At 39.8% G+C, this 14573-nt stretch overlaps 2 protein-coding genes and 1 non-coding gene across 4 annotated transcripts; 1 reads left to right on the forward strand and 2 right to left on the reverse strand.

Moving 5' to 3' along the window:
* Positions 1-3183: 3183 nt before the first annotated feature.
* pex12 (peroxisomal biogenesis factor 12) lies at positions 3184-6000 on the forward strand. Its single transcript, XM_043238348.1, has 3 exons — positions 3184-3500; positions 4328-4863; positions 4944-6000. Exons 1-3 carry the CDS (start codon positions 3375-3377, stop codon positions 5332-5334), a joined length of 1053 nt encoding a protein of 350 aa, XP_043094283.1. The 5' UTR covers positions 3184-3374; the 3' UTR covers positions 5335-6000.
* A 755-nt stretch (positions 6001-6755) lies between these two features.
* On the reverse strand, positions 6756-6855 carry LOC122346220. Its single transcript, XR_006251116.1, has one exon. It is a non-coding gene; the product is annotated as a Z30 small nucleolar RNA (small nucleolar RNA).
* Positions 6856-8400: 1545 nt separating this feature from the next.
* On the reverse strand, positions 8401-14107 carry orai2 (ORAI calcium release-activated calcium modulator 2). Of its 2 annotated transcripts, XM_043240127.1 has the most exons (4): positions 13840-14097; positions 12598-12643; positions 11931-12166; positions 8401-10705 (listed from the first exon to the last, which is right to left on the reverse strand). In XM_043240127.1, the coding sequence occupies exons 2-4, from the start codon at positions 12632-12634 to the stop codon at positions 10157-10159; spliced, it is 822 nt and encodes a 273-aa protein (XP_043096062.1). In that variant the 5' UTR covers positions 12635-12643; positions 13840-14097; the 3' UTR covers positions 8401-10156. The 2 variants fall into 2 exon arrangements, with proteins under 2 accessions (XP_043096062.1, XP_043096063.1); XM_043240128.1 differs by lacking the exon at positions 12598-12643 and having other exon boundaries at positions 13840-14107.
* Between the last annotated feature and the right edge of the window lie 466 nt (positions 14108-14573).

The raw sequence follows: 14573 nt of genomic DNA on the forward strand, positions 1-14573 counted from the left end.
CGAACGCTTCAGACCGGAGCCACACGGAGGTTACACCGGATGCGGACGGAGCACTTTGATGGGGTGCGCAGCTGTGGGCGTGCACCTCTTGTTTTGTAAATTGAATCTATACAAGTCCTGCGAGTACTACTAACTCAGTTCACAAGATTAGACACAACGCGGCGGTAGATAGTATCAAGTCTTTGCGTGCAGACCGGTCGGTGTGTGACACCGTTTGTTTTCAAAACTCTGCAGTACAGAAATCCTGGCAAGGACGCGTCTTGGAAAAAATGGCACGTCCTAGTATACTGCACAATAGCATTGTCACGTTATTATATATATTATATATTATATTATATATTATATATATATTTATATTATATATATATATATATAAATAATACTTAAGTAGAGTAATCAAGTAAAATTAGTTTAGTATTTGACACCTCTGGTCACCGGTGGGTTGAATTTGAAGCACCGCTGCACACGGATTGATTTATGACATTAAATATCCTGAGAATGATTCAAAAGCTCGCAGAGTCTGCTCTTTAATCGCTCTGGGGGGACCTTGATGTCACACACTGATGGTGATGATCCGCTTCAAAAAACAAGACTAATGGTTCAGTGGGTTATTCACGAAGAACCATTCACTTCACTTCTGAATGAATCAGCCTGAAAGAAATGCTCATTTCAAATGCAAATTTAGTTTTGACACGCTGCTCACTCTATCTAGAAATCATCTAACTCGTTTCATCTAGGTCCGCCTTTTGAAAATGTGAATATTTTTTAAATCTGATATGTGAACGAGCAACGTTAAAACGGGGACTTCATGGACACTAAGCTCAAGTATTAAAGAGATGTGAGGTTGTCCAGCCTAGATGCCTCAAAAGAACTGGTCTAGGAAGGACAGCCTCACTTGTTTGAGAAGTAACCTATGAAGGGATGTTGCTTGAAGATGCTGTAACATAGAGCTATGCTGTAATTAGCATAATTCAAGTGGGTGTCCAAACTTCCAGTGCTAAAACAACAAAATATCAAGATGAATTACATACTTCCTTTGCTGTAATTAAGTAGAGACTTTTGAGAAAAGATATTGACATATTTCTGTTAAAGGGGCCTTCAAAAGACCACTCTCTTCTCTGTAATTAAGTAGAGACTTTTGAGAAAAGATATTGACATATTTCTGTTAAAGGGGCCTTCAAAAGACCACTCTCCTCATTCTTGAGCTATAAGTATGTAAAAAAGAATGAGACATTACAAAGCAGCTGTAATATACCATAATTTTTTTTTATTGTAATAAGAATTATTGTTTTAGCATTACAAATCATGCTTTTAAAATGCACACGTGTGCAGTTATTGCACATCAAACATGAAAACGTGATAAGATGTTTGTCTTGTAAATACATTAACTGTGGTGCTCAATTTTTATTGGTATCTCTTTTGATTTGTAATGCCAGACCTCATGGAAGTGAACAAGAAAAGAAAAAAGAAGCCAAAAAACCTGCCAGCAGCTCACTTCTCAAGGGTATTTGTTTGAGAGAGAAGCAGAAACACCAAAAAGCTATTAGGCAGCAGATGAGGATCCATACCGAAGAAGACAAACTGTACGTATGCGATCAGTGCAGCAAGAGTTTCGCACACAACAGACACTTTAAAGAACACGTGAAAATTCACACCGGAGAGAAGCCATACTCGTGTGATCACTGCGGGAAGAGTTTCTCTAGAAAAGACGGCCTTCAGAGACACACGAAGTCCCACACCGGAGAGACATTGTTCACATGCAATCAATGTGCCAAGAGTTTTGACATTAAAAGAAGCCTGTTATCACACACGAAAGTCCACAGTGGTAAGAAGCCACATGCATGCGATCTGTGCGGGGACAGTTTCAGATGCTCAATACATCTTAGGAAACACATGACAGGACTGCGGGAAGGGTTTCACACGGAAAGAACACCTTCAAAGACACATGCTCGTCCACAGCGGAGAGAAGGAGCACTCGTGCGATCACTGCCAAAAGAGTTTCTCTCTGAAGCAATCCCTTAAAAGCTACACGTTGGTGCACACCGGAGAAAAGCCGCGCACATGCGAACAATGCGGCATGAAACTCACACAGAGATCAAATCTTATGGTGCGCAAGAAAATCCACACCGGAGAAAAGTGTGATAAATGCGGTCGAAGTTTCACACATAGCACCGCGCTGAAATTACATCTACACACCCATGCTAAAGAGAAAGCGTTTCACTGTCATCAGTGCGGCAAAGGCTTTAATCTAGAAACATCTTTGAAGAACCACCTCAGAATGCATGGCAAGATCAGAATTTATGCGTTTCCTCTGTGTGATAAGAGTTTTAATCTGCTGAGCGTTTTTAAACTGCTCCAGAAAAGACACGGCTCTGTCAGGTCTTTTATGTGCTTTAAGTGCGGGAAGTCCTTTTTTACATACACTTAACTGAAAGGGCACCAGATGACTGTCACTGGAGAAAAGCGTTACAAGTGTTCGCAGCGTGACAAGGGATTCTCTTTTTTTTTGCGAGGATCCTTGCTGAAGAGGAGCAGTAAACGACGCCCTCCAAGCGAGAAGACTTTCAGTGAATTAGCTTCTCTGTGCAGACGAAACACATGTACGGAACTGTTGAAAGATATCTTCTGTATAAATCTGCCCTCATCAGCCACTGAGTGTGATGATGAAGATCAGTATCCTTCAAAGTTGTTTAAGGAGTGAACAAAGTTCATCTTCATTCATCACCTTCAGTTGTGAGCTTCACATACCCACAGAGAGTTCCCAAAAGAAGTTTTTTTCCTCAAGTTTCACATTATTTTATGTAACTCTTGGTTCATTCATTCTACAACTAAAACTGCTTGTTTATGTATTCTTGTGTTTAGGAAATGTATAAATACATTTGTGTAGATGTTACTTCCACGGCTTTCTATGAATAGTGGCCAGTGCACTTTTCTAACACTGCACACATTACATATGAAGGCGTGTGCTGTTAAAACAAGACCTAAAAGAATCAAACCCTTTTAATTGCATGTACAATTTAATGACCACACGAAAAATGCAAACATGTATTTATTTATTCAGAACTAAATATATTAAATGAGTTTTCCTGGTTGTTTGAGAATCGAATCATTAACAGAGAGATAGAAGATAATATTTTATAAACTACCCCAGCACAGTAGGTGGCAGTGTGAACCTATTTTGTTGCCTTAAAAGCGACATAAGAATAAGTCACAGGAACAAGAAAAAGTATTGCTGCAGGTTGTGACATCGATTTTTCGCTACCAGAACTGCCTTGCTTAATAAAACCATGATAATATTACCATTAAAAGACTAATTATAAGACTTTCTGTCGCTTTGTTGTCTGGACTGGCCAGTTCTCCGTGCCTGTGTTGTAATGGCAGAGCGAGGAGCACATTTCACGACAGCGGCTCCAGCTGAAGACAGACCCTCCGTGTTTGAGGTTTTAGCTCAGGACTCTTTGATGAGTGCTGTTAAACCTGCTTTACTGCATGCTGTGAAGGTATGCCGCTCGCGCGTTTACTGCATTTGCCACCACTGTACGGTAACATTAGCTTGACGTTATGGGATAAGATTAATCACGCTTCCAAACATCTGTGCTGCTTCATGCTGTAATATGCCTGACAGATTGTAAAGTGAATCACAAGGACCTAAACTGTGTGGGAAATACTATACTAGCAGGTGTATATGTATAGCGTGCTTAAACGCACTGAATGCCTTATGACCCACTAATATATTTTGAGCAGAATACAACCCATACAAAAGCACAGTTTGAAACCTGTATCCCACAATGCAATGGTTTCAGCAAGTATGAGAACGGCTGAATTGGACTGCTTGAATAGCAGATAGCATATAGCATGCACGAACTTGAATTTAATAACAGAAAATTACCATAAATGTCTGAGCATTGCATTAGCCAGGGGCTAATCTTTTAGAAGCCACAGACCCACAAATATGAACCTTCTGGTGTAATGGATCCTCGTGATAAAATATAAAACACATCTAGCTTTAGAGTTTCTTGTATAAAGGCTGAATTTGTACTGTAAAAAAAAAAACAAAACTTACAAATATAAATCATCAGTTGGAAAACATTTAGGCTAAAATAAGCTACATACAATAATCTTATAATGTTGTACATTATGTATTTATTTAGTTTATTTTAATCTGGTGTTAATTTAATTTTCTTTTTAGCATTTCTTCTCTAAACATTTTCACGTGCCCCCAGTGTACTGTTGCAAACATACTTCTATTTTTGGATATATATTTTATAGTATAGTAATAAGCTTTTACTGGCATTGAATAACACTGATGTGTAAACCCTGTCCACAGATCCTTGCTACGTCTAACCCTTCTCGCTATGGAGTTCTTTGGAGGAGGTTTGATGAGATTTATGCCGTCCTGGACATGTTATTGCAGCACCATTTCCTTTCCCGCACCAGCGCCTCGTTTTCGGAGAATTTTTACGGTCTGAAGCGTGTAGGAGAAGACGGCCCAGGTGCGGCTCATCTGGGACTCCGGCGCAGACAGCACTGGCGCTCCTTGTTCCTTCTGGCCCTCCTTCCTTACCTACACACCAAACTGGAAAAAATCCTTGCTCGACAGAGAGACGAGGACGATTTCTCCATCCGCTTGCCTCAGTCCTCCCTGCAGAAGTTGTACAGGGCTTTTTTGGCTGCGTACCCCTTTGTGTGCATGGCTTGGGATGGCTGGGTCTTTTGCCACCAGCTTTTGTATGTTTTCGGCAAAACACGAACACATTCTCCGCTTCTGTGGCTAGCAGGGGTTAAACTCTCATATCTCACGGCTAATGACATACGCTGTCTGGATCTTAAGCCATCAGACCCGGCACTGAGCCCCAGTCAAAGGTGAGTTTATGTGACGTTGTTTTCTTGAGGTTTACCAAAATATAAAGAGGTTTGACTAAAGCAAAAACCTCTCTTTTCAGCTTTAGAGAGAAATGTCAGCGCTTGGTCTCTACAGCGGTTGGCGGCGTGGCTGTGTCTCTGTCGACCAGCCTCTCGATTGGAGTGTTTTTCCTGCAGTTCCTAGAGTGGTGGTATTCATCCGAGAACCAGAGCACCGTTAAGTCCTTGACCTCCCTCCCGACCCCTCCGCCGCCTCTCCACCTTCACAGCCAGGAGACGTCACACACACACATCAAAGTCTGCCCGCTCTGCAGGAAAGTCCGCACCAATGACACCGCCCTGGCCACTTCAGGCTACGTGTTTTGTTACAAGTGTATATATGTGTATGTCAAAGCTAATCACAGGTGTCCCCTCACTGGGTACCCTTCGGGACTGCAGCACCTCATTAAAATATACACACCTGATGGATAGACTCCTCAAGTCTGGTTCATTTTGTTTACGAGATGCATTATTAATGTGGATCTGCCTCTGCTTTAACATAATTATGGCACATTGTTCAGGTGAGCAACAGCTTTTGTGTTAATTGTCATCCTAAGGAAGACTAAAATGATTTTTTAAAATTAGTTTTTGTGATATGTTTCATTAATTTGTAAAATAAATATCAAATCTGTACAGATATATATTGCCGACTCTTATTTAAAGCTGCAGTGCTTTGTAACTAATGGTAGATCTTTTCTTTCATATTGTGACATGCATTCAAATGTAACGGATTGTTATATAGTTTTATCCTAACAAACTGTAAGGATGAAAAGAACCTCAGATCTTTTGACCTCCTGAGAAACAGACAATGCAAACATAGAGGCATCTTCAAGATGGAGGTGCAGGAAACTACTTTCCTTTCGGTCCATTTGTTTCTTTCTATACCCCTCCACCCATCTTCCCTTCTACTCAGCTTGCTCAAAATGATTACAAGAAAATGCCAGTCACAATGCAGCATTTGAATACATTTTTTTGTAGGTCAAAACCAGGAAATGAGTTTGCGCTTTACCGCTAGTGGTTTCGTTGTCTTGAAGTTAATAGGTTTTTCCGAAAAGGTTTGCGGTACATTTTCAGAAATAAAGCCTGCGGTTTACACAAGCTCTGGGTAGTTTCGTGTTTTCCTGTACAAAGGCTGCCGATAACAAATGGTAGTTATTGGGGATATTAAACGTCATTTTTATTATGCAAATTTAAATATAATTTAATGTTGATAAAAACACGTCTACTCAGTTTACTTTTAGAGTCTCATTGTATTTGTTCTACAGTTGAGTTGTTGGAAGCTTATGGTGAGGATTTGCAATAATCCATGGGGAAGCAAATATAGTTTGGTCTTTAAAAACACATCACTGCAGAACCTGGTTGGTTTAGCTTATGTATATTTGAGTAAAGTAAACAGTCTAGTTTAAACAAGCAGGTACGGTCACTCAACAACCGAAAGCATATTTCGACAGAACAGCGATCAGTGAGCTGAACCAAATCAACAAAAAAAAAAAAAAAGCCTGTTTAACTTCAGAACCCAGCTTTGCTTTCTCTATGGAGATTTTCCTTTTGCACTCAGCGGGCCCAGGACAGCGAGTGTTGAGACAACAAGAGTGTTTAAACCAGCGTGCTCAGAATCAGTACATTGGGAATATCAGTCTAAAAATAGGGCCAAGGAATTTTTCCAAACCCATGAGACCCGCGTTACCGCTCCCTAAAAACTCCCTGAAACACTGCAGCATTACAGAACACGTGCCACCAGTTAAGAAAGAACAAAATAAGGACGTTAAGAGCTCAAGAGTAACAACTCTACCTTTGTAGTATTAAAGCAAAGCGGTTCGAGTTTGTGTCTCTGCTCAAACATGAGTTATCAGCAGCTCAGAGAGAAGATTAAACTTGGTCAATCAGATCTTGGTCAATGATGCCAAGCTGCAGCAATACCAAGTCAGTCAAGTTCTTTCGCTCATCATTGCTGCAGGAACTTTGCAGGTCATTTTCAACAGTTAAGCAAAATCATTTCCCAAAGTTTTAGTAACCGACAAACACTTTAAGCAAAACCTAAACAATTTCATGACTGAAGTAACCCAATGCAAAAATCCAAACTTTCCCTCCAAACCTGTTTGCTTCTCTACAAAAAAAAACACCCCAGGTGAATAAATGCTTAGTTATTTGCAATTTATTCTAACTTTGAACAGCTTAGAATCCTGCTTAAAACTGGTTTTCAAGAGTATTTTCTTTCAAAACCGCTGTCAAGTCATTGACTGATTAGATAACAATGCAAGTGCTTTTGTCTTTTAACCTTTATAGTTTGTGCAGTCACTAGAGACGCCTTCTACACACCTGTTCACACTTCATCATCATCAGCCTGTGGCGTAACACAGCTTCACCTGAATTATTAATCAAGCCCAAGGGATCATCAGTCACTTACAGAGTTAATTCAATTTAGAGAGTTAGGATGCTATAAAACTCCTGGCTGCTAATTCGTTTGGTTTGGACATTTGTGATTTATTAAACACTAGAAACGAGAGCTTTTTCAGCAGTTCAACCCACATTGAATTAATAAATCATTAGTGCGGGGTTCGTCAGCTCACCCACCTGTGATTTTCTAATTTAATAATCCTGAAGACACTGATTAGCATGCTTAGGTGTGTTTAATTAAGGTTAGGGCTAAACTCTGCAGGAAAGTGGATCTCGACGTCCAGATTTGAGGATCCCTGCATTCGTGTTTTAATATTTTGAAGAATATTAGGTATTCCCAAGTTGGCTTTGTGTAGTCAGCGTACTGTTAACTGCAGGTATGCTGCAATATAATGTGAAAAACTAATGCTCTACGTATCTTTCTGCAGTCTAATTAATATTCTGTGGCAGATATTACTTCCAGTGCATTTGTCACTTTGGAGAACACTGCATCGTAGTATACCTTTTGCAGAAAGTATGTTTCGTGTAGACAATTTGTAAACAATGCACGGTATTCATGCTATGCAATGCTGAAATAAGCTATTTCGCATACTTGCTTTAATCTGATTTGCAATGCCTTTCTCAGCCAGCGTATCGCCGCGGACTCACTTCATGTGTGCCTGCCAATCACAGCTGTGAAACCTGAACATTCACATGATACTGACCGGGATCAGTCTCATGCACTAATGTGAATCTCACTCTTGTTTGAGAGGCATTATATTTTGCGTGAAGAGAAAATTAATCCAATTTTTACACCATAATGTAATACTTTTTTTTGCATTTAATTTTAACATTAAGGAATTTAAGCACATTTCACAATTGTTTTTTAATTTATACAAACTTTCTGTGGTACAGCAATCTTTACAAAAGAAGAAACTTTTAAACCGTAACAACAGTACAAAAAAAGTACTACAAAGATGAAATTAGCTATTTTTTATTCTTTATTATTTAGTCTTTTAAGGTTGTCTGCCGGCTCATACAGTTATTTTAACAAGATATAAAACCGCAATCTGTTCTTGAAAGTCAAGTGTCCATTGGAAGCTGAAAAGATAAATAAGGATGTGAAGTAAACAAAATAGGGTTGTGTTTATTTGACATAAGTTAACATACAGGTACAGACAGAGTGTGAAAAGACATGCTCAACAAAACATTTCAATAATAGTCGGCTACATGTTCTAGACGTAAAAACATTTCACACTAGATATGCGTTTATCTATTGATAGTGTGGCACAATGCAACAGGACCGTCAGAAATGACATTAACGTTATTTTTCCACACACACGAAAAGAAAAGTGCATTTTAAAGCCCCCACAAGCAGAGTACACACAATTTTGGTCAAGTTCACTTGTCTGAGCTTCAATATGCCTTGTTACAGAACTGACTCTATTAAATTAATGCTTAAGGCATGAAATGAAGCAGCAAACCATAATTGTGTTTTGAATGACCAACAGCAGACAGACAGCTCATTTCCATGGACTATACTACAAGTGCACTTTTGTCAGTTTAATTATTTAAGGCAGGCAGAAATTGGTCCGACTTCTTTTCCCCCTGGAATGTTTCCCTCCAATAGTCTTCAATATCAGACTTTATTTTTGAGCTTTGACGATAGAACTGCCAACTTGGTTCACATTAAACAGTTTGTCTTTCTCAAGTATTTGTATAACTAACTGTGCCCAAGTCATTTATTGGCGCAAACCATCATTGACCCTGGTTATTGACAACGACAATGGAAACTTCTAGTAGCCCACAGGAATAACATTCAATAGGCCTTGTGTGAAATATGGAGAAAACCCCCACCTCTGTGCTTGACAAGTGCATTATAACACACATGCAAAACCTTCAATGAAATACAAGCGCGCAGTGAGTCTGGCTAAAGCGTCTAGATTTCACACCCAAGCTAAAAATACTGCACTACATATAGGCCTAGTACGAGCGATACTTCTGTAACAGATTTAAGATGAATCCTTGTTTGGGATGAGAACTCTGCAGGCTAGAAGATTACAGTATTATAGATCCACTACTAACACAGACAAACTATACGTGGGGTGCATCACCTTTTTTTTGTGGTTTTTGTTTTCTTAAAGAGAAATGAACATTCGGTCATTTACTCACCCAAGCGTCATCACCTTCTTATACGTCATAAGTGAATGACAACAAAGATCGGTGTTGTTTTAAACCACGGACCTTCTCAGTATGGACAAAATCGGTTTAAAGAGTCTTCTTTTGTGCAAAAGAAAGCCGTAGAGGTTTGAAACAACATGAGGGCGATTAATCATTGCAATGTTCATTTTTCATTGAGCTATCGCTTTAAACTGAAGCTCAAACAGGCATGTACATTATAAAAGCTGGATATTGCAGTTAAAAGATACTCTGGCAGTGACTCTGGCAGCTCTGATCCATAATGGATCCAAGACCAACTCCTTTGGTCTCATTATCTGTGGCACACTACCGATTCAGTATGGCACTGCAAAAGGAAGAGAAAAGGCAAAGGATATTAAAAGCAAACCGCTCTGTGATATGCATTTTTAGAGGCATGAAAACAGAAAATGGCACTTAACACAAAGTCTAAATGACCTACAGCTGAAAGAAATACTAAATAAATAGCCCTTGTGGTAGACATCTTGTAAACGTGCGCCTTTATGCTGTAAATCTTTCTCCGTTTCTACACAAGCAATCCTCCCACCAGGTAACAAAACATTTCCTCTCAGAAGAAAACTGAAAAGAAGCCCGAAAGACTCAAGGAGGAGTTTTAATGTGCTTGTAAGCTTGAAGAGTCAAGCGATGAAACACTGCGCGAAGCTCAGAGCATCCCCGGATCTCACACCGCCTGCAGGCCTCGCTCATGGCCGTCCAGCTGCACCTTGATTTTGTGCAGTTCCTCGATCTCCTGATGGTGCCGCTCTGTTTTGTGGCGCACTAGGGAGCGGTAGAAGTGAATGGTGAACACCACAAAGATCAATCCAACTGGCACCATGATGATGGTGGAGGCCAGAGCCGCCTGCCAGCCGCTGTGGCTGGGCTTACTGGCGGAAGAGCTGCAGTTCTGTTTGAGCTCCCCCGAGTCAACCGGCAAGAACTTTATCCAGCAGAGGAGCACCACCTCAGCCAGGAACAGAAGGATCCCCAGAGCGGTGGAAAAGCCCCAGGCCAGCTCAATATAGTGATGCATCCTCTCGTGGGGAGACTCGGAGACGGAGTTGAGATTGTGGATGTTGCTGACGGCTTCCACGTTGGGCAGGATGCAGGTGCTGATGAGCAGGGCGAACAGGTGCACGGCCACCAGCACTGTAGTACACACACTGAAGGCGATGAGCAGCACCCGGGGGTAGTTGTACTGCATCTCCAGCTGCACCTCCACCATGGCCACCTGCTCACAAACACATTAGAAATTTCATAGAAAATAAAACCGGTAATGGTCACTCAGAGCATTACAAATGACTTTAAATAAATACTGTTCTTTTGGCCCTTTTATTTAACAAATAATCCAGTACAAGTAGTACGGTTTAAAAAAATAAACAAATAAATAAAGCACAATGTTTTTCAGCATTGATAAGATTTTGCTAGAGGCAAATCATAATAGTACAGTTATCCTGTGACGCTGAAGACTGGAGTAATGGAAATTCACAAAATAAACGTTTTGTTTTCATAATGAATGAATGTCTACATTGACATATTTATCTAATATTTCATGTTGTATATAAATATCTTATCTTTTTCATATATATATATATATATATATATATATATATATATATATATATATATATATATATATATATATATGTGATTAATCATCTAACAACACACTTTTTAAATTAAATAAAAGTGCTTATTTGCAGAATGCCAACAAATTAAAATGGAAATACTATGGAAATTAAGCTCAATAACGACTGCTCATTCCCATGAATCATTGGGACCTACACACTCTTTGTTTCTTTTAGTTGTTTGGAGGTTTGTTTGTTTTTTGTTTTTTTTTAGAAATGGTCAGCATTGTAGACAGGAAGGAAAAGGGGTGGGTGGGGGAGTACAAGAGTACTAGAGTACAACAGCCTATTGGTACAGACTACACACTATTTATGGCTGAATATTTTGGGATAAACTCAAAATAAAGTGTTTTATACTTCAGTCAATTTCCATAGATCACTTACATGCATATTATGTCCTAAAATAACACAGCTAGGATTATAATAATTGAACTAGCTATAGTCTTTTGTTTACTTCAAATCGAGGTTTGTAATAATACAATTCATATCAGATCTGCCTGGCTTCATAACTCTTTAACTGAAGAATGTTTGGAGTCCCTATGGAGAAAGTGAATGTGAACAATATTTCCGGTCAAGTGGGTGGTCACTGTCACGCTCCGTCTTTGCCAAAAGTGGTTAGAAACAGAAAGTTTCATCGGACAATGATTCAAGGCAATCTTATCCTCAAACCATCTGACGCTTCTTAGAATTTCAGCAACCTTTATTTGAAGTTTAGCAACAGCTTCCTGATGCATTCACTGAAATACAATCCACAAAAGAGTGTGTGGTAATGACAAGAGCCGCATACGTTTGATAGCCCACACTTATCACAGAGCGTCACACACTCACCATGGCAAAGCCAGACAGCAGGGCTGAGGTTCGGCTGGAGGCTTTGAGCTTGGCCCTGCTGAGGTAGAGTTTCCTCCACGACAGAGCCTGGACCGAGTGGTGGTTAGAGGTGACCAGCTCCAGATAGCTGCGCCGAACCCAATCCCTGTAGTCCATCCCACCGCCATCCTGCACCCGCTCCGAGCCCCCGGGAGCGGGGGAGCCCATTGGCACGCTGAGCTCACTGCTCATAGTAACTGCCAATCACAGTTGTACAGATAAAATCATATAACATTCACAAGCACTGCAGTCATTTGCAGCTCTTCGAGTGTCAGTTACCTCTAGTTATTTTAGCTGTACAAAAACAGTATTATGCTGTCTGATTTATGACATTTGTTATCATATTATATCAATTTATTAGCATAATCATAAACATTGTAGTGCAATTTATATATATATATATATATATATATATATATATATATATATATATATATATATATATATATATATATATATATATATATATATATATAAATAATGATAATTCCATGGTATTCTTTTGAAGAACTCTGTACAGACCATGGTATATGAATATGTTAATCATTCAGTGGCATGGTATCATTATAGCATTATTGGTTACAGAAGATATTATTACTATTTGTTACAGAAGATGACAGAAACACACCTGATTGGCCTTGCCCTGCTTTAGGACTGGTTTTCATCACACATCTCTGGGTAAACAGAAAATTAATATTAAATAATTACTAATTACAATTAACAACTAATTCATCTTGTGTTGGGTTCTATGGTGCTGTATGTTATTCCTCAAAATCTTTATATAAATAAAAAGTATTAAAAAGCAAAAAAAAAAAAAAAAAAAAAAAAAAAACATAAACATAGTAACATAGTAAAACAATAAAGAACAATCAATTACACAGCTTATCACATTCAGCTACACTGAACCGAAGACCCAGCTCCATGTCTTGCAGGCTGATTTCTTTACCTGTTATCATACTCCTCACAGACATCTGCATCATACTTTTAATTGCACTGAAAGCAAATAAAGTGCATCTCAGCAACCGTATTGCATTGATTTCTACTGCAGCCTGGTGAAACATAAAATAGAAAAAGATCCTTTCTGATCCCCTTCATGCAGGTCTAGGGCTGTAGCCAAGTGAAACACTTCAGCAGGCCTGGTTCACGTTTGTACACTTCATTTCAAAAAGTCCAGAGAGGTATGCATGTGTTAACCATTTCATGGGTTTCGTTTACTGGTTCATTCATAAGGCAGAATGATGATTATTAATCTTTCTAACCTACTAAGTGACACAGTCGTATCGTCAAAAATATAAAACAACGTATAAAATAAGATTAAATCAACTGACTGAATACAGGAAGCTGACATATTTACATCTGTAGTTCTTTACAGCGGCTGGCTGATACTTATATCATGGTACTTCACTATGATAATGTTTGAGCAACACTCTGCGTCAAAGAATCACATTAATGTTACCGTGGCGGACACCATCCCTGTCCTGAACGGTATTTCCTTTATGTTTTAAACAGCACCTTCTTGTGAACCTCGCCGCTTTCCACAGTCCTACACAGCGTGTGTATTTTTACAGATGAATGTACCCGAGGCGTTTATTATTTAAATGGGCAGCAATTGAGCGCCGCGTCAGACGCGAGACGGAGTAAACGCGTAGGGAAAAGGCTGTGCAGACATAGACGACTAAACTAGGTGTGTTTCTGTGAGGTCGGCTTATTAACTTGCAAATCGGGGCACAATGAACGCCAGGCCACAGATGTGTCTCTCAGCACACACACAACTTCCCTTCCGAACCACCACAGGCACACGGCACAAAAGCATCGCCGAACAGGCTGCGCAGCCGGACCGAAACCGTCTTTGAGCTCACATCCAACTCACCTTTGCTGCCAATCCCTCGCTGTGTTCACGTCCACATGAGAGCCGACGGGATCCGGGAGAGAAATGGACGTTGACAGCCCAAGCTCGAATCGCTTTTCCGCTCGGAGACGTCCGATTCCTCGGCGAATCGTTCTTTTGAGTCGGATCTTTATCACGCGTCGGTTGAACAAAGCAGGTTCACGAGCTGAACTGTTCGTTCGCGAATCGGTCTGTGCGGTTCTCGAGTCGCCGGTTTACTGAACCGAGAGCCGTCTCTGCGATGACTCACAGCGAGCCAAAAGCATTATTATTACAAATAGAATCTACTGGAAATCTGCTTATGATTTGACTAAGTTTTATCCACTCACCGAGCAGAAATGTCGACGATCAATTTTACGAGTCACACAGAGACACTTTATGAGACGAAGTTTGGCTGCAACACTTAAAGGGAAACCATGAAATACTATATGTTTGTTTATAACGGGTAACACGTCACGCAAGGAGGGACCATGTAAAATGCAAATTGTGTGCTGAAATAAAATAATTACTGAATCAGTTGTATGAACCGGTTCTTGAATTGTACCGCTCGAAGGAACCGGTTCGCATAAATTACCCAGGCGTCTGTAACTGTCACGTGATCTCTTATCACGTGATGTGGGTTTTTTAATACGTGTTGAGGGTGTGCCTCTTCGTATCTAAAGGTTTTTTGTTTTGTTTTTTTTTAAAGCTAAAGCATTTTTTCCTGAAAATGTTTG

The sequence above is a fragment of the Puntigrus tetrazona genome, chromosome 5 (assembly GCF_018831695.1).
Source record: "Puntigrus tetrazona isolate hp1 chromosome 5, ASM1883169v1, whole genome shotgun sequence".
NCBI classification, from domain to species: domain Eukaryota; kingdom Metazoa; phylum Chordata; class Actinopteri; order Cypriniformes; family Cyprinidae; genus Puntigrus; species Puntigrus tetrazona.

Coding starts and splice junctions, on each gene's coding strand:
- pex12 (XM_043238348.1), top strand. CDS start 3,375: ATGGCAGAGCGAGGAGCACATTTCACGACAGCGGCTCCAGCTGAAGAC. Junction 3,501..4,327: donor CTTTACTGCATGCTGTGAAG/GTATGCCGCTCG, acceptor CCCTGTCCACAG/ATCCTTGCTACGTCTAACCC. Junction 4,864..4,943: donor GCACTGAGCCCCAGTCAAAG/GTGAGTTTATGT, acceptor CTCTCTTTTCAG/CTTTAGAGAGAAATGTCAGC.
- orai2 (XM_043240127.1), bottom strand. CDS start 12,634: ATGAAAACCAGTCCTAAAGCAGGGCAAGGCCAATCAG. Junction 12,167..12,597: donor AGCAGGGCAAGGCCAATCAG/GTGTGTTTCTGT, acceptor TGTGATTGGCAG/TTACTATGAGCAGTGAGCTC. Junction 10,706..11,930: donor TGCTGTCTGGCTTTGCCATG/GTGAGTGTGTGA, acceptor GTTTGTGAGCAG/GTGGCCATGGTGGAGGTGCA.